At 47.7% G+C, this 17,581-nt stretch overlaps 1 protein-coding gene across 3 annotated transcripts in view; it reads left to right on the forward strand.

Moving 5' to 3' along the window:
* Positions 1-14,833, forward strand: part of RCOR1 (REST corepressor 1) — a 119,551-nt gene extending 104,718 nt beyond the window's left edge. For 2 of the 3 annotated variants that reach the window (XM_061395408.1, XM_061395406.1), the window contains 5 exons: positions 1,064-1,258; positions 6,310-6,387; positions 6,606-6,663; positions 7,364-7,590; positions 10,813-14,833. In XM_061395408.1, the coding sequence (XP_061251392.1) occupies positions 1,064-1,258; positions 6,310-6,387; positions 6,606-6,663; positions 7,364-7,590; positions 10,813-10,854 (600 nt within the window). In that variant the 3' untranslated portion in view covers positions 10,855-14,833. The other variant, XM_061395407.1, reaches the window with a different exon arrangement.
* The last annotated feature ends 2,748 nt before the right edge of the window (positions 14,834-17,581 follow it).

A 17,581-nucleotide genomic window follows, 5' to 3' on the forward strand; every position in this document is an offset into this window, starting at 1 on the left:
CAGTGGAACATTTTAAATGAAAGAGAAGAGGCTTGGTTTTATATTAATTTCTATAATTCTTATTTATATAGCACAGTTTCTGATCTGAAAAGAAAAATGGTTAGTTTCTTCTTTAGTTTCTTAGCTTCTTAACGTGCTGAAATGTCTGAACACAGACCTGGTCAGTCGGTGATCTACACTGACCGTGCTGTTACAGAGCACAGGTTATTGCTGACTCAGATTTTTATGTGTTGTTTATTACCACTTGTTTGAGAGCTTATTGCTACCATCATAGTCTGCATGGTCTTTTTATCTGTCTTAAAATGTGAAGCAACAAGCTTGAATGTATTTTCAGCTTTACCAGCCAGTGTTAACAGACTAACAAGATGTCAGTTAACCTAAACTTCTTGTTAAAATGATTACCAATAGATGTTATCCTTTCCTTGCCAAGATGTGAGTGCATTTCATTTCCAAAGGTTTTGGTTTTAGAAAGAGCATTTTAAAAAATAAGCAGCAGTCACACATTTCTAAATGACAGCTTATAGTTTTTGAAGCAGGTTACATGCCATGAAAAGTGTGTCATCCCAAAAAAGGGGTATATAAACAAGTTTCATATTCAAGTTTTTATTTTTATAGCCTTCTATCAAGATTTAAGGAGTTTAAATGGATCCTTATACAAGTGCTGACTCATTTTTTTTCTTTCCGTGGCCATATGTCTGTCCACATTGCTGGGGACTCTTAGGATGAACTCATTCCTTATTCATATATATACAGCTCACCAGAAGGGAGCACAGGTTATTTTTTTTTTCCTGTATTCCTCCCAGAAGCTAGGAATGCTTCTTGTCAGAGGTTTATAGAATAAAGATGTATCTGTAAAGGAAGGAAGTGGAGTCCACTTTGAGTTGTTTATTTAGCTAATGTTCTTTGTCTGTTAACTGTGTTTTAGAATTTGTGCATGGTTATTTTGGTATGGTATGGTATATGTCTTAGATTGTTTGGAGCCATGTTAAAATATGCTTATTGCTATTCATTTGACATTTTAATTTTTTCACTTTCTCATTTATCAAATATGTGTACCATGCAGGTGCCCCCTACTGAGACGATTCCTCAGATCAAAAAGGAAAAACATAGTACTCAAGCTAAAAATAGAGCAAAAAGGAAACCTCCAAAAGGAATGTTTCTTTCTCAAGAAGACGTGGAGGCTGTTTCTGCCAATGCCACTGCTGCTACCACGGTGCTGAGACAACTGGACCTGGAGCTGGTGTCCATCAAACGACAGGTGCCGTGCACCCCATCCTGGCGAAGAGTGGCCCTGCACTGCAGCCATGCTCTCGCTGCTCACTCACTTCACAAGTCTCAGAGGGGTGTTCTGTTTCTAAGGAATTGGACAGAGGATCTTAGGCCCATTGATTTTTTTTTCTCCTAACTTAACCATGAAATTGAAATTTTACATATCTGTATCAATCTAGATACAGATCTCAGTGATTTTCATAACATGAACACACCCATGTAGCCTCTATCTGGTCAAGACCTGGAACATGGTCTCCGGCACCCCATTGACCTCCCCTTTGTCCCTGCTCCTCTTCTCCTTTGGGTTTGGCTTGTCTCCCCTTGTTGACTGTTACTGGGCTCTGATAGGAACGAGATTGATGTGCCTCTTGGTGTGCTGTGTGTGTGTGCTTGTTGGAGACACCCCTCAGGGTGCAGTTGCCAGGTTGTTGAGTGTGCACACATCCAGCGCTAGAGAACTGTCTCCCAGGCTGGTCGTGTCACTTTATGTGAGTGTTGGTTGCACCCTGGCAGGATTTCCTAATCGTAGCACAGCTGACTTTTTGGGCCAGATAACTCTCTTTGTGGGAAGTTGTCCTGTGTCTTGCAGGACATTTAGCAGCAGCTTTGGCTTCCACCCACTGGACACCAGCAGCGCCTCCCCCCACCACTCTACTGTGCCCACGTTGTGGAATTACGGGGCTGGCAGGGGGTTGTCTCACGTTCCCATTGGAGGCCTGCCTTGTTATGCACTCAGTGGCATCTTTTTTTTTCCTTAGTATTTATTTGGCTGCACCAGGTCTTGGTTGTGGCATGCGAATCCTTAGTGCGGCTGTGGGATCTAGTTCCCTGACCAGGGGTCGAACCTGGACCCCCTGCACTGAGAGTACGGAGTCTTACCACTGAACTGCCCCCAGCCCCTCCTAGTGGTATCTTTGATGAACTGATGCTCTTAGTCTTGAGGTGGTCCAGTTTCTTGTTCTTGTCTTGTGTGGTGGGTACTCTTGAGTTCTGTTAGGAACCCTTCCTGAGGTCATGAGGCACTGTGTTACAAGCTTGGTTTTGCCTTTTGCGTTTTGATCTTCAGCTTACCTGGAATGTTTTTCTTTGTTGTTACGTTTGGGGTTGTTTTTTTTTTCCACATGAGTATCTAGTTTACCAAGCAGTAGTCATTAAAAACTGCCCTCTTCCTGTTAGAAGGCTGTGGGACCTTTGTTTTAAATCTAGTGTCCATCATGTGTATGGGTCGGGTCTGGAGTTGGGTTTCTCCTTTCTTCAGCAGCACCGCATGGTCCTGACGATACACAGATTATAAATGGCGCTTTGTGGTAGGGGAGTCTTCCAATGTTGTCATGGATCCCTGCCCTTGTGTTTCCATATAAAACTTAGAATCACCTCAATTTCCAGAAAAGTAATTTTACTAGAGTTTGATTGGGATGCTGTTGAATCTGTAGATCAAGGTAGAGAGTTAACATCTTCTCACCCACGAACATGATTTGTCCCTGCACTTCTGTGATCTTGTTTCTTCCAAAATTTTGTAGTTCTTGATGGGAACAAGTCTTCTGTTTCTTTTATTGGAGTTACTCCTACATGTTTGGTACTTTTTTGGTGCTCTTGTAAAGAATAGTGCTTCTAAAATGAATCCTTTCCTGATTATTTGTGCCTCGTGTGGGAAATGACTCATCCTTTTGGTCTGATTTTGCACAGAAGTCAAGCTGAGAAGTCAGCCGAGTGGCCCAGTGTTGTCCTTGCCTTAGTCATCTCCCCCGACCCCCACCCTGACTTCAAGGTGAACTGTGGACTGACAGTTCTCGCTGCTTGGACGAGATGAGAAGAGCAGGGTGGCCTGCTTCCTCTGGTGCAGGAAGCGCACAACCCAGGACCGAGCCAGCCCCACGCACTCACGGGCTTGGCTATCTGTCCCAGCTGCTGGCAGAGCTGTATTCTAATCTTAGGAGAATCAGTTAATCTCTCTGGGCCTCTTCTCAAACAAGGAGATTGCTCCTTGTCTGCCTGATGGTACAGGATGCATGAGGACTTGTAGGCTGCATGTGTGTGGGGAGGGCTCTCTGGTTAGGGCCGGGGCTCCCCTCTGCATTTCATCTCCCTCTCCCGGGGCTTAAGTCCCGTGGCCAGGTGAGTTTCTGATGCTTGCTGTGCAGTATCAACATGGAAAGGGGATGAGACCCTTTCACACAGAGCCGTTACTGGTAGATAGAGAGCCTTCAGTTTTCAGAGCCAGGATCAAGAGCAAGAATGTTTTATTTAAAGGTAGCTGCCCAGAGTTGACATTACTAAAGAGCGAATTCTCAGAGTCTTCAGTTCCTGGGAGATGAGGCCAGTTGTTTGCCTTCTGCACCCTTTAGCTCTCCTGCCCGCTGCACTCCCAGACGGCCATGGTGGTCAGTCACATGGTAGGCCCCCACGTCTGGTCGTATGTGTGGGACACATTCATCCGATGGTAACAGAAAACATGACTAACAATGGCTCAAACAGTGAGCTGTTTGTTTGTTTTTTTTTATTTTTATAAAACAGCAAGAAATTCCAACATCAGTGGTTGCTGGTTAGTTCCTCTGCTCAGTGCTGCTCTCGGAGGCCCCAGATTCTTTCAGGGTTTCCTACATCCTTAGCTTTTAGGGTTTTCATCTTGCTTGTGGCCTCACGCTGGACACTGCTGAAGCCATTTCATCACCTTTGTGTCTCTGTTCAGGGCAGTAAGAAGAGGGGGGCGAGCGGACCTGTCCCTTTCAGCAGGAAAAGCTCTTGCCTCCCCAGAACCTCCTAGACGTTCTGTGCACCAGGGCTCTGCAGCCCAGCTCCTCCTAGCTCCAGGGAGATCCTCAGTTGCTGTCAAAGATACAAGTGAGACGGGGACTGGGGGCAGGTTTGCCAACAGTCACTGCCTGTTGCATCAGGACTTGCTGGGTGGAGGGAATGAAAAGGTCTGACGTTAGAGAAGAATCACTAAATACTCAGTAAAGCAGGAAAAAGAAAGTTGTGTTCAGCCAGGAGCCCTCGGTAAGACCCCAAGCCAAATGGACTGCTTTGTTTGGTTCTTTTTTCCATGCTGGTTACTTTCTTATCCTGTGTCTTATCCAGCTTGTTGCCACTCTGGCTTCCTTTCCAGTTGGCATAATTCTGTCAACTAACCCCTATTCTTGCACTTATTAGTAAACACAAATGATTAGAAGAAGGCCTGTAGGTAAATGAGAATATTGAGCTAACTTTTAGTTCAGAACTTGTGGATATTTTACCTTGTAGCCACTCATTTAATGTCTATGCTTTTTTATCCACTGATTTTAGAAGATGCATGTGTTACTTAAACAGATTGGTCTCCTTGGAAGATGCATGTCACTTCATCCCAGTGCAGTATAGATAGATAGATAGATCTCACACACTCTCTTAGCTTTGTGTCATATGAACAGCCAGCTAGAATGAATAGAGTAACTGGAGTGCCTGAGGAGAGGGGGAAACATGGGGTATTTTAGACCCCTGACTTGAGAATTTGCTCATTGTATATAGGAAGTTTCTAGGCTTCATTTGCAGAATTCAGGGAACGTAATCTGAGTGCCTTGCAATATTTTGTGGTTTGTTGGTAACTGCAAGGTCTGAGAAGAATCTAAGATTTTGCTCTATATTATCAAAGAGTGTTCTATTAACTAATGCTGGTATGAGAGCTTGGAATTACTTACTCTGAATAAGTTTTGGGTATTTTCTTCTGATTTGTATACCTTTTCAAAATAAACTAAAGCAAATTTCAGTAAAGTATGGTCCTAGTTTATGGTTTTTACTGTAGAGTAAATTTTGTGCATGTTTCCAGTATTTTTCTTTTCAGATGTTTTTGTGTTCTGACGTGACACTGTTATCAAAAGATGTGGAGTGGGCTGTATGACGGGTAGACTATGAGGCCCTTCTAAAGGCAGACAGGGTCGGTTCTGGTCCTTAGGAGTGCTGGTCTTATTTACTTGCCTGCTGGTCCCATAGTATCAAAAAATCTTTCCTGTATTCCTCCCCCGCTACCCGATGCCTTTAAACCTTTGAGAAGTAAAACACAGGAGGAAAGGATCTGTGAAACTGGAAATCAGTGAAATCTAAGTAGTTGAAAGTGGGATTTTTGGAAATTGTGTAAGTATGAAAAGTTTTAGAGAGACAAGTATTAGAAGTGCCCATATGACAGTATCTCCACCCATCTCCCAACTCTTCCCTGGCTCTGAGAGTGCTGCTTTTCTTCATTTGCCTAGGGCACTTTCTGGTCACAAAATGTTTTTGGTGTTTCCCTTGGAAAAATGAACCTGTTCCTCTGCTTGCTTTCTTATTTGCCCAAGTGATATTCAAGAATGAAAGTGCCAGGGCCAGAGTTCCCCTGGTGCTTGGCACAGAAATTCCCCTCCACCTAGAGCGGAGTGAGAAGGGCCCCATCTGTGACCCCACTTGCTCAGGAGTCTGAGCAGAATTAAGGAGCAGCCCTGGATTGATGGAATGGTTTGTCCTGTTGTGTCTTTCTTTTGATTAGGCAAGCTCAGTGAAAGATTAGGTCCACTGAATCAAAGCAAGAATGTGGAAAAGATAATTTGTGAGAAAATGAAGAAGTTACAGTTGCTCAAAATAAGGTTGGGGAAAAATAGCTTTTCCCTCCCCTTAAAGAAGTCTGAAGGGCGGGCTTCTGCCTTTATTCTGCCTGCTCTGCTCCCCCAGCCCCACTCTGTGTGGTGGGGGCCCAGGCGCGGTGTCGGCGTCAGATTCAGATTGTGCCTTCTGTTGCCCAGGTGGGCACCTGTTAACGAGCTATTGGATTAGGATTGTGTGTGCAGGAACCTTCTTGCCACCATCCCTTCTTTGTTTGTTCCTTGTTTGTTGCCCTCAGCAAGTTAATTAAAACATCTATTAATAGTTAGCTGCTCTCAAAGGATGCAACAGGGGCCTTGTATTTGGGGCTGTCATATAGACCAGGAACTTCTTTCCTCTTGGCTTTTTGTTTCTTTTAACTTTCATAGTTTTGTTTTCTTTTCATACCTTTATAAAAGTCTTTCATTTTTAAAATGAGAATCTTGTTTCTCTTAGATTCAGAATATTAAACAGACGAATAGTGCTCTAAAAGAAAAACTTGATGGTGGAATAGAACCATACCGACTTCCAGAGGTAAGATTATGTAAATATCATCTTTGAAGTCACACCTGAGTTTATGTGTTTAAGAATTTACTGTGTCTCCAGTACACATCTTCTAGAAGGAAAGGTATAGACATCATTCATTATAACCCTAGCTGATGTTAACATTCTGATATAAGATTGATTAATCCTCATAAGGACATGCCCGCGCCTAAATGTAGTATGCTAACAGCACTCGTTTGGATGTTCAGGTCATTCAGAAATGCAATGCCCGCTGGACCACGGAAGAGCAGCTGCTCGCTGTACAAGGTAGGAAGCTTGTACTTATAAACAAGAAGCTTGTACTTATAAACGTAGAAGCTCTGCTTATAAATAGAGAGCTTAGGCAGAGCAGTCGCCTCAGGAGGCAGTTGTGCTCCATCCTGCTCCCAGGACATCGCTTGCCTTTAACAGACTCCTGTGAGCTGACATCCTTCTAGTGAACATCATATTAGCTGAATTTCTGCGTTCCCTTTGGGCTTTGCTTTTTTCCTTTCCCGTGTCTCACAAGATGTAAACATTAATCTGGAAGTCTCGGTGTCTAAATTTCATTTTAGCAGCTGCTTGTTGGGTTCTGAATAGTCAGAAAGGACCAATTGAGGGTTAGGGCTGTAAGGTTGGATGTAAGGTTGTTCTAGTCCTGGGACCCTGGAAAGGCCCGTGTGGAATGTCCACAGCACAGGATAGCTGCTGGGTGACCTCAGTTGTACCACATGGTGTGTGGTGAGAAGGTGCAGACCCTACACGACAGATAGCGCAGACTGTGACCGGTCTTGCACGCGGACCATGTGACTGGTCTTGCACGTGGACTGCCGTGCTACTCTTCCCATTGGTTTCTACACTAAGATAGTGTCTGCTATTAGGAGCCCCCGTGCTGCCTTATCTAGATCAAGGGCGAGTCTCAAGTGTGTGTGTGTGTGTTTTATTATTTTTCTCTTGTGTTGAAAAAGACGCTTTCTTCCATCCTTAGCCATCAGGAAATACGGCCGAGATTTCCAGGCCATCTCAGATGTGATTGGGAACAAATCAGTGGTGCAAGTGAAAAACTTTTTTGTAAATTATCGACGCCGCTTCAACATAGATGAAGTTTTACAAGAATGGGAGGCAGAGCATGGGAAAGAAGAGAATGGTCCCAGCAACCAGAAACCTGTCAAGTCCCCAGACAGCTCCATCAAGATGCCTGAGGAGGACGACGAGGTAAGTCTGAAGCCAGCTGGTCTCTGCTGGATTCATGCTCAACCCCCAGTTACTTTCTTCACTGATGACCTTTTCCAGCTGTAGAAGTAGATTTAGGCTCCGGCTGTGTCAGTAATGACTCTTACCCGTAAATGCTGTAGTATGTGTTGGCTTTAGTCACTTCTTGGTCACTGTGTACGTTATTCATGTTTTAATTCCTGGACAGATTCTTAAGTCCACCCTACTTTCTCTAGCCACAGAATATTTCACATTACCAGTATTTCCTTAAATACAGTAACCACTTGGCCCTGAAACGGTAAGTCAGAAGTGCCCTGAGGATCGGTAGAGTCCAGTCATGTGAACTGTATGTTGTCCCCTGTGAGGTGTGTGAGCTCACAGGGGCGTCTGCAGGCTCCTGGTGAGTCTCTGCTGCCACACCTCCAGCCTGGCTGCTGTTGGGGGGCCAGCGGCTGAAGGACTGATGGGGACAAGCCTAGGTCTTGGGTTGCCTGGCATTTCCAGACTGGAACTGATGTTCCTGTGACCTCCTGGGTGGTGGCACTGAGTCCACTGGCCCAGTTGGCAGAGATTGAGGGGAGGTTCCTGAGGCTGCAGGGTCCGTCTGCTGCCTGCGTGCTTCCTGCGGCAGGGGGCTGCCCCCTGCACGCCCACCCTTCCCCATAGACAGTGCGGAGGGCCAGGGGGTGGGAGTGCATGCCATCCACTTTATTTTTGCGTTTGTTCACTGACATGGTGGGCTTCCCTGATAGCTCAGTTGGTAAAGAATCCGCCTGCAATGCAGGAGACCTGGGTTCGATTCCTGGGTCAGGAAGTTTCCCTGGAGAAGGGATAGGCTACTCACTCCAGTATTCTTGGGCTTCCCTTGTGGCTCAGCTGGTAAAGAATCCGCCCGCAATGCGGGAGACCTGGGTTCGATTCCTGGGTTGGGAAGATCCCCAGAGAAGGGAAAGGCTACCCACTCCAGTATTCTGGCCTGGAGAATTCTAATGTGAAGATTAATTTACTCATTACTTTATCATCAAAATCTTCCCCAAACGAGGCAGGAAAGACTTGGAAGTCACTTCTTCTGTGCTGTCCTGTGACTCTTCGCTCCCAGAGCCTGGCTGCAGGACTTGGAGGCCCCAGCCTGTGCATGCATGGGCCTTGTGAGGAGGGCGCCCTGAGAGCACGGCATTGCCAGCCACCCCCATCCTCTGCGTCCATATGCCAGTTTGAGAAAGGGCCCTGAGGCATCTACACCTGTCAGAAGAGGTCGTTTTAGAAGCATACTAATTTTATCAGACTGTTTAGATTTTGCTATCAGCAAATATTTGCAGTCGTCTTCACAGTCTCTAGTACTGGCAGTGCAAGTGGTTCCTTGACTCACACCCACCCAGCCCTGCCTGCCCACCAACAGGACAGCACAGAAGCAAAAGAGGTGTTTTTATCTTGGGGCAGTGACTTTATCTGACAGCTAGTTGGCCCTTTAACAACAGATTACCTTCCCTGAAGTCCTGGACTCAGTTCAGGAAGCATTGAGAACATGAGGATTACTGGGGAAGGGCCATTAGAACTTGGAGAATGAACGCTTTCTTCCAGGTCTGTTTTCTGACTTAAGGCTCATGAAGCAGAAATGAGAGGAAACTCAGATCTCTTTTCGCTTCAGGTTTCATCCCAGCCGGCTCCAGCGGAGTTAGCGTGAAAAGTGTGACCACAGGTTGAGGACCCAGAGTCGTCATTTTCTTAGGCCTGATCCGTTGATTAATGAGCTTAATCTGTCAGCTCATGTTTCCTCCTGTCTTGCTAGCCCAGAAAGTCTGTCCTTCCTTTTCTTTAGTCCCTTTTTTCTTATGCTTCTTAAGGCGCCAGGCCTCCTGCTTTGCCACCCTGGTTTTCCAGTCTCTGTGTGTTAGCCCGCAGAAGGAAATTAATCTGTAAGGACCAGCTGCTTCTCTGTGTCCACCAAGGGCCTGAGGGAACTAGCTAATCGTCTGTCTGATCAGTGCTTAGAACTTAGTGTGCTTGTAATTTCTCCATTCCTGTGGAGTCCAGCAGCTCAGAAAGCTGTCTGCTGGTATCCAGCCTGCCCACAGGTTTTACCTGTTTATGCAGTGCAGACAGATTTGAGAAGTTCGTGGTCATCTATCAGCTGTGGGCTTTCTTCCTTTGGAGCTGAGGAGGGAGAGTAGCCCACGAGGGTTGAGTGTGTGAGACTCAGGGTTCTCTGGGGAGGGGCGGGCACAGATGGAGCCCGGGGAGGTGTCAAGAAAGGCGTGGAATGACGCTGAAGGTGACTGGTTTGGAGGTAAACATTCTAAAGTGTAAAGCGATTAAGTGTATTACTATTAAGGAGAAATTGATTTCACTAATAACAGTTCTCATAAATTGGGATTTCACCTGAAGGCACAACTGTTTTCAGATTTTGGACTCTAAGTTTGGCTGTTTCCTTAGAAATAAGACACCACGGGGGAGCGGCAAGCTCTGAGACCCTCGATGATCTTGAGGCCTAGGTCCAGCAGTCAGTCTTTAAAAATGAGAGTGGAGAACTAGAAAGGCCTGTGAAGTTTATACAGAGAAGGCAATGGCACCCCACTCCAGTACTTTTGCCTGGAAAATCCCATGGACGGAGGAGCCTGGTGGTCTACAGTCCATGGGGTCGCGAAGAGTCAGACACAACTGAGCGATTTCACTTTCAACTTTTCACTTTCATGCATTGGAGAAGGAAATGGCAACCCACTCCAGTGTTCTTACCTGGAGAATCCCAGGGACAGCGGAGCCTGGTGGGCTGCCATCTGTGGGGTCACACAGAGTCGGACACAACTGACGTGACTTAGCAGCAGCAGAAGCAGCAGTGAAGTTTATAAGAAGATCCTACAATCTTTATGTTGTAGCTGTCTGCTAAACAGGGTGGGTGCTGGGACTCCCAGCAGTGCACCTGAAGGCTTTGTGCGGGAGTCCGCCTTAACCCTGTGAGGTAGACTGCAGTGTTGGGGTACCTTCTGCTGATCAGGACCCTGATAACTCACCCCGGACACACAGCTGGAAGGGCATAGTGGGGCCTGGAGGTCCAGGCATGTAGCCGTGGAGGCCTACTCACCTGCCCACGTGGCCTGGCACAGCCTCCGCCTCTGCGCCCTGGCCTGGGAGCCATGGGGCCGGAGATGGTAGGGGGGCTGCCCCAGACCAGAGTCAGCAGTGCGTTCTGGTGACCTGTCTGTGTTTCTCTGTTTCCTCCTCGCTCAGGCTGCTTCTGTTCTTGATGTCAGATACGCGTCTGCCTCCTGAGACGCTCTGGTGGCTTGAGCGCTTGGTGTGGACGCCTGCATTTTCCAGGATTCAGGTACCTCCAGACTTCACCCAGCCATCCGCATCACAGCTCTGTGGACAAGCAGCTATTACCAAAAAGGCACACACTCGCAGTCCTGGGCTACACCTGCCTTAATTCTCCGCTCGTTCCTCGTGCGGGGCCGCTTCCCCGAGAGCTCTCTGTGTCTCTCACTCCGCCTCAGTGCGGGGATCCCGTGGCCTGCACGCTCCTGCGTCGCCGGGGCCCGCCGCCCCCATGGAGCCCCGGCCCACCTACGGCAGCTCTTCCCCGTTGGCGGCTTCGGAGCAAGGAGTCACTCGGAGGTGCGACTCTGTTCCTGCATGGCCTGCAGTCCCTACTTTGTGCATAATGTGATTTTCAGAGTAACTGTGACCCGTTGGCCTTCTGGGAAGTTTCCTTTGTTCTTTTCTGAGGCATCCACCTAAGTGATACCATGCTTCTTCGGAAATCACCGTATATTGGCAGACTGCGTCATAACCTTTATCGTGCCAAACAGCTTGATACAACTCCCCTTCCCCTCAGTGTAGGTATAATTATGGTTTATAAATTCACTTGGCTTAAATCTCTCCCCTCTCCCTGCCCGCGTGGTAGAAAGCTCATTCTCTGCACTGTCCTTGGAGGATCGTGGACCCCAGCACTCGCTGCCTTCAGCGTCGTCACCCCAGGACGGGCGCCGCCCCGTCTTCTCCTTCCCCTGTCCGCCCCCAGCTCCAAGAGTGTCCATACACTGTACCTGGTGCTTGTACATTGGGAATTGGTGCCTTCTCCTTTTGGCAACCATGTTTTCAACCCTCTTTTCTGTTTCAGTGTCTTATTTCTTCTTTAAAGTTGATTGCTTGCCAAAGATGACATCACTGAGATGAGACGGGGAGGCCTTGCTGCAGGTGCTTGACAGAGTGCAGATGCTCGGTGTCACGTGGGGCGGCAATAAGGGGCGCGAGGCTGGCTGGCGATGGTGTTCTCAAGGCTCTGTGCTCTTTGGGCGCTGTCCTCTTGTCCCTCTCTCCACGCGGCCTCTTGTCTGTCACGTGCGCGCCGTGCAAGCACCCCCTCCTCGATGTTACAGAACAGGCAGGGACGTGTTGGGTCACTGGTTCTAGTGGGTCCAGGTGGGAAGAAACCATCTGCAAAGGGAATGTGATGCCTTCTGGTTGGGCTGGGAACAAGTACAGCTATTTAACAAATGTTCTAAAACTTCCAGAATCACTTTTACTCTCTTGCCAGGCCATGGGCCTGTGGAGCGGCTGAGGGTAGACTGCGCTGCGCCTCCTGGTGTGCCCCGTTCCCTGGCCTGTGGTCGGTTCAGTCTGCACTAAATATGTGGAAGGAGCTTTTCTGTTGTTGGTTTTTGCATCAATGAAGTATTTTTTGTGCTTTCAATACCAAAAAGAAAAAAATTCCAGATGCTTTAAGGCATAAACAGAATTCTTAAGAATTTGAAATATGCAATTAAAATTTGTTGTTTTGACTCCCACGCACCTTGCTTTTTTTTTTTCTTTTTTTTTTTCTAAGTCAGCTGATTTTCTCTTTAGGAAGAGGGTCAGCAAGACACCTGGAATGTTTGGAATTGTACTTCTTTTTTTGAAATCTGGAGAAAGGTTATCAGAAAGGGAGTGAGACAGGACTTTCCTGGCGCCCATCACCTACCCATCCCTGCACGCAGTGTCTGTCGGTCACGTGAGGGCTGGTGAGGAAGAGCCTCCGAGCAGCCCGGCACCCCCGCCGCTCGTGCCAGGCGGGCAGCACAGTAACAGTGGGCACTGTGCAGGGTCCGTTCTGTTTTTCTCGTGAGCCTGCCGCCTAATTGGAACATGGCAGGAAAACACGGGCAAGAGGTGGCAGGAGTCTTGCACGTTGCTAAAAGGGGACAGGCGGCCTGGAGGCTCCTGCCGCACCTGGCCTCTTCTCCAGACCTCCTTGCTCGTTAGAGAAGCAGCGGGTACCTCGCTGCAGCGGTCTGTCTGCCAGTCGTGCTTCCTCTCTTCACCCCCAGGCTCTGTCCCTCAAGAGTCGATCCCGCTTGGCAGTGCTTCAGGGCTGGCGCTGGTCTGTGCTGCACGGCGGGCACACCGGCAGTGCCAGGCCCGTCTGTGCTCAGACGTCCCCTGATCTGGCTCCTGGCAACAGGTGGTCTCCAGTCCCGAAGAGTCACGGTGCCGGTGTACTTGCCATCATGGCCACTGGCTTTTGGCTATCTCGCCAAGGGAAAGGGGTGTGTTGTTTTCATTTGCTAGAAGGAAAAAAGATAGTTGTCTCTGCCTGACTGCCTTCGTTGCAGTTTCATGCATAAGATGGCACTGTGTTTTAAACTGTTTCATTACACTGTCTTTGCAATGATGTAAATGCAAGAAATCACTTCCCTTTAGAAGCGAAGTGGTTTGGTCTTATTTATGGGACGACCCTTTTTAACATACCAAGACTTGGGTGCGTCCGCAGGTTGTGTTTGGATGTGTAAGGGTCCATGATGACCGCTGCTTCAGATGCAGTGTTCACTTAAGCTTTGTCTTCTTAAAAATTATCAATGTGAATGTCATAATTATATATATTTTTTGTGGAAAATTTCTCCTAAGTATAAGTTATTGTGCAAAATATAGTACCATTGCAGCAAATGATAGTTTACCTTTTAGTTTAGAAATCCTGAAAGATATAAATTGTATTGCATATGCATTAAAAGTTTGTTTTATTTAATTTTATGTAGATGTGTAAAGTGTTAGGTAAACATTTTTTCACTTACTCATTTGAACACCTTGTTACTTGAATATTGTTTTGACTGGTCTGAAACAGTGATGGATTCTGTAGGATCGCTCCGTAAGCAGGAAGCAGCCCCGCCGGCTCGTGCTGAGTGGGGAGCCGTGGGGCGGCAGCGGTGGAGTCAGCCGGACCCTGAGGTTAGGGTAGACCCCGCCTCCCCACGTCGTCTCCGTGCGTCTGCGCCCACCAGACGTCAGTTCCTCAAGATGGCTTTGGATAGTTTTTAACCTGCCAGATCCTTTGATGGTCGTAAACCTCCGATCAAAAAATGAAAACGTAGTTGAGTTTGGAAAGCTGACTGTTGCCACATGCCACTCTAAGTGTGCTCGTTGTCACTTTAATTTCAACTATGCCCTATTTTTGTCTTTCTGATTATCAGATTGTACTATTGGTATAATTGCATACCAAAAATAAGCCAAATAGTGCATTACACTAACTGGATCCCTGCTTATATGAGCAAAGGTCGGATGCAGCCAGCTCACCCGAGAGCCTCGTGTTTCTTGTCTAGCCTGATCTAACCTGAGTGACCCCGGATTCAAGCTTGTGATATCAAGTGAGACTTTATCTCAAGTTGACTCGAGGTGGTTAGCTAATTTGAATCTAGTGATCTTGTGCAATGCTCAAAACAAATCCTCTCTCTGCCACTCCCCGGACCTCTGCAGCGTTCCCTCCTTATAGTGAAGCACAATTGCAGTAACGTTACAGTCCAGCGAAGGAAGGTCAGTACAGCCTATGCATGTTGTATGATAATGAGTGTTTACAGCCCTTCTCCTGAACTCAAGTCTGTACTGGAGCGGATAGTATTCCATTACGTAGACTTATCAACTTTGCTAAGTGCTTTTTAGATTGCTTAAAAATTTTTTCAAGATTTTAAAAGATGTATAAGGTTAAGTTTGCAAATATAATGGAAATGCTGTATATCTTTTGAAGTGATAAAAATTCATGTTGGAATTTTAAAGAAAATATGTTGTAATAATGCTGTTGTAAGTAATATTTTAATGTCTCTTTTTGCTTGTTTTCTATTTCAGCACATTCATTGTGGTGAATGTTCATAGCATTATAATTGCTTAGCCATCGAATGATAACATTTGTTAGTAGAGACTGAAAAATTTATTTGTGAAATTCTGCAGAATTCATTTTTCTATTTCCAATATTTGCTGAAGTTAAATAAAAATTTTCAAGCCATTGATGTAATAAAATATGAAACAAAAAACTGTTCTGACCCTCCAGGCTCCATCAAAGCAGCAGCCCACCCTGACTGGCACCAAGTGGGCTTTCCCTGCCTCTTGCCCGGGGCCTTTGGGTTTCTGAAAGCGTCCATTCCCCAGCACTGCGCACTGTGGGAGCACACGGCTGGGGTGCTTTTGTTTTTAACCTTTAGATCTACTTGAACTACATTTTTTATTTTATAATATATGATCATCTTACGGTTGGGATCAAATCAGTGGACATGAATTCGTTATGTTTGTGATAGTTGAGGACTTAAATGTATAGGTTTGATGCGAGGAATTTTTTTCCTGTTAGTGGTTTTTTGGCTCCACTGGCTTTGACGCGTGGCTGCCGACCTGAGCACAGACTGTGGGGGAGAGAAAGCGAGATGACTGCCTGTGTTGCGTCTTGTCAGCCCAGTGGGCACAGCCCAGGCCTCAGCGCCTCTCTGAATCACATGAGGACTCTGAGTGCCCAGTGGCCATCTCTGTGGTCCTTTTTCGCCAGAATGTAGGATTTGGTTAGATAACGCTTGTATAAAAATCGGCCTTGCCTCACACAACATGTAAAACACATAGGTGGGCTCGCTCTGTGTGGTGACTTCCCTTAGCGAATGGGGTTTGCGTGACGCTTCCCAGAGGCCCTTCCCTGGCAGACATGGTCGCTGCGCTGAGTGTCCGCGGAGCGTGTGTGTGGTGCTGTCGGGGGTGGCCCCTGGGAAAGGAGCTCAGAGGCTCAGAGACCTCAGCACGTGTCTCTGGAGGTGACTCCGGTCCAGACTCAGAGGGAGCCAGGGCCTGGGCTTTCCTCCAGGAGACCGAGAGGGTGTGTGGGCAGGGACAGAGGAGGCCACGTTGGCTCTGGGGTGGGCCCGGTGAGGGCTGTTTGGGCTTCTGATGAAGTTCCCACTCCTCACTGCGCTCTCTGAGTTCTCCTCCTCCGTGTGTGGCACTGCTGTGTCCGAGCTCATCGGACGAGAAACAGTGTCGCCTGCTTCTGGCCCCCTACTCGAGGGCCTTCCTCCATTACTACGTCCTGTGACAGCTCAGGCCCCTCCCAGTGTCCTGAGCTGATGCTCTTGCTCCGAATTCATCTTGACCCTGACATGCCTCTTTTCCTGCTCGCTTACACCCCACGTCTCCCAGCCGTAATCAGGGCGCTTTCCTGCTTAAAACGCTCTCTCTGCCTTCCAGAAAAGCTCATTCATTCCAGAAAAGCCCTTCATTCTGTCTTAAGCCACATCACATGCCTATGCAGGGCCAGTCTCTGCTTTTCTTATAAACGATGCCACACCCCGCTGCAGGGCCCTGAAGTCCTGACCCGCAGCTCAGGCCTTCACCTTCAGCAGAGGAACCAGTCTCAGGGCCTCTGCCACTTACGCGTCTCTGCACTTCCTCTTCCTACTGTACCGCAAAGAAATGGCTTTACGTTTGCTCTTCTTTTGAATAGGTAACCAGCATGCTTGTTACAAAAGGCAGACAGTGGAACGCAAGCTCCCCACCTGTGGCCTCCAGCCACCCACCCTTTCCGCGCCTCCTCTGAGAGCGTATCAGCAGGTGTACAAGCACGCGTGCTCACTTGCACGTGTCATATACGTTTCCATGCAGATAACATGCGGTCGTCTCTCCGTCAGTATGTGGGGGATTGGTTCTAGGACCCCACAGACGCCGGGATTCAAGGATACTCCAGCTGCCCCTGTAGCAGGGCGCAGTCAGCCCTCCCCGGCCGCGGGCTCCCTGGCCGCGGGCACGTGCAGCGGCGGACTGTACTGTGTATACAGTTCTTACCTCACACAGCGGTACCTTAGTCCGCTACCCCAACCCATGGATAGGAAGTTGCTTCATTCCTCTGCACTGGTTTCATGGTATCCAGTTACGACAGTAACTGTTTATTTAAACTGTGTCGTTTGATAGTCAGTGAAGAATCATGTAATATCAGCAGATTGGAGCCAGCCTGTTATTTTGCCTACAGGCAAGTGTAGTTCTGGGGATAAATATCGAAGATTGGAATTTGAGTCCAGAAATTGGTTCACTTTGACACTTGACATGTAATGCTGTGTTTCTCCCAGAGGGGTTGTACCAGTCTCTCTTTCCATCAGCCGTGAATGAGGCAACCTGTTGCCCTGTGCCCTTCCTAACGCTGTGATAATTAAACATTTTGATCCAAGGTGTTTTATAAGCTTTTCATGAGATCAAGACTGTCATAGTCATCTCTGTGCCCACAACTGGCAATAATAGGCTCGTGGAATAAAGAGCTGGGATGTCAGCACGTAGAAGAAGAAGAACAAGCGCCTGCTGGCCCTCGTGTGCAGGATGAAAGGCCCCATTGTGGTCTGTGATGGCCGCCCCCGGAGGGGAGGGGCACTCGGCAGCCGCTGGTTCCTGGGCATCCAGAGACGGATGAGAGGAGAGGTTTGGGGTTTTCTGGGCCCTTTGCTTCTTTCTCAAACTATTTGCCTTGTTTTAATTGCCTGAGGACTGGGGAAAAATGAACTGGAATTAAAGGTCTGGTGCTGGTACATTAGGAATGAGGTTGGAGAGTGCTCTGTGCAGCCTGGTTTTCTGGTCCTCCATCCCCGTGCGCCATGGCCACCCCGCCTCGGTTAGGTGCCACATGTGCCGTGCCAGCTGACCAAGGTCCTGCCGGAGATGCTGCACGGACACCTTCCAGCTGAGACACCACAGGCAGTGCTTCTCAAACCCAAGTGAGCCATGGGGAGAGAGC

The sequence above is a fragment of the Bos javanicus genome, chromosome 21, assembly GCF_032452875.1.
Source record: "Bos javanicus breed banteng chromosome 21, ARS-OSU_banteng_1.0, whole genome shotgun sequence".
Lineage (NCBI taxonomy): Eukaryota > Metazoa > Chordata > Mammalia > Artiodactyla > Bovidae > Bos > Bos javanicus.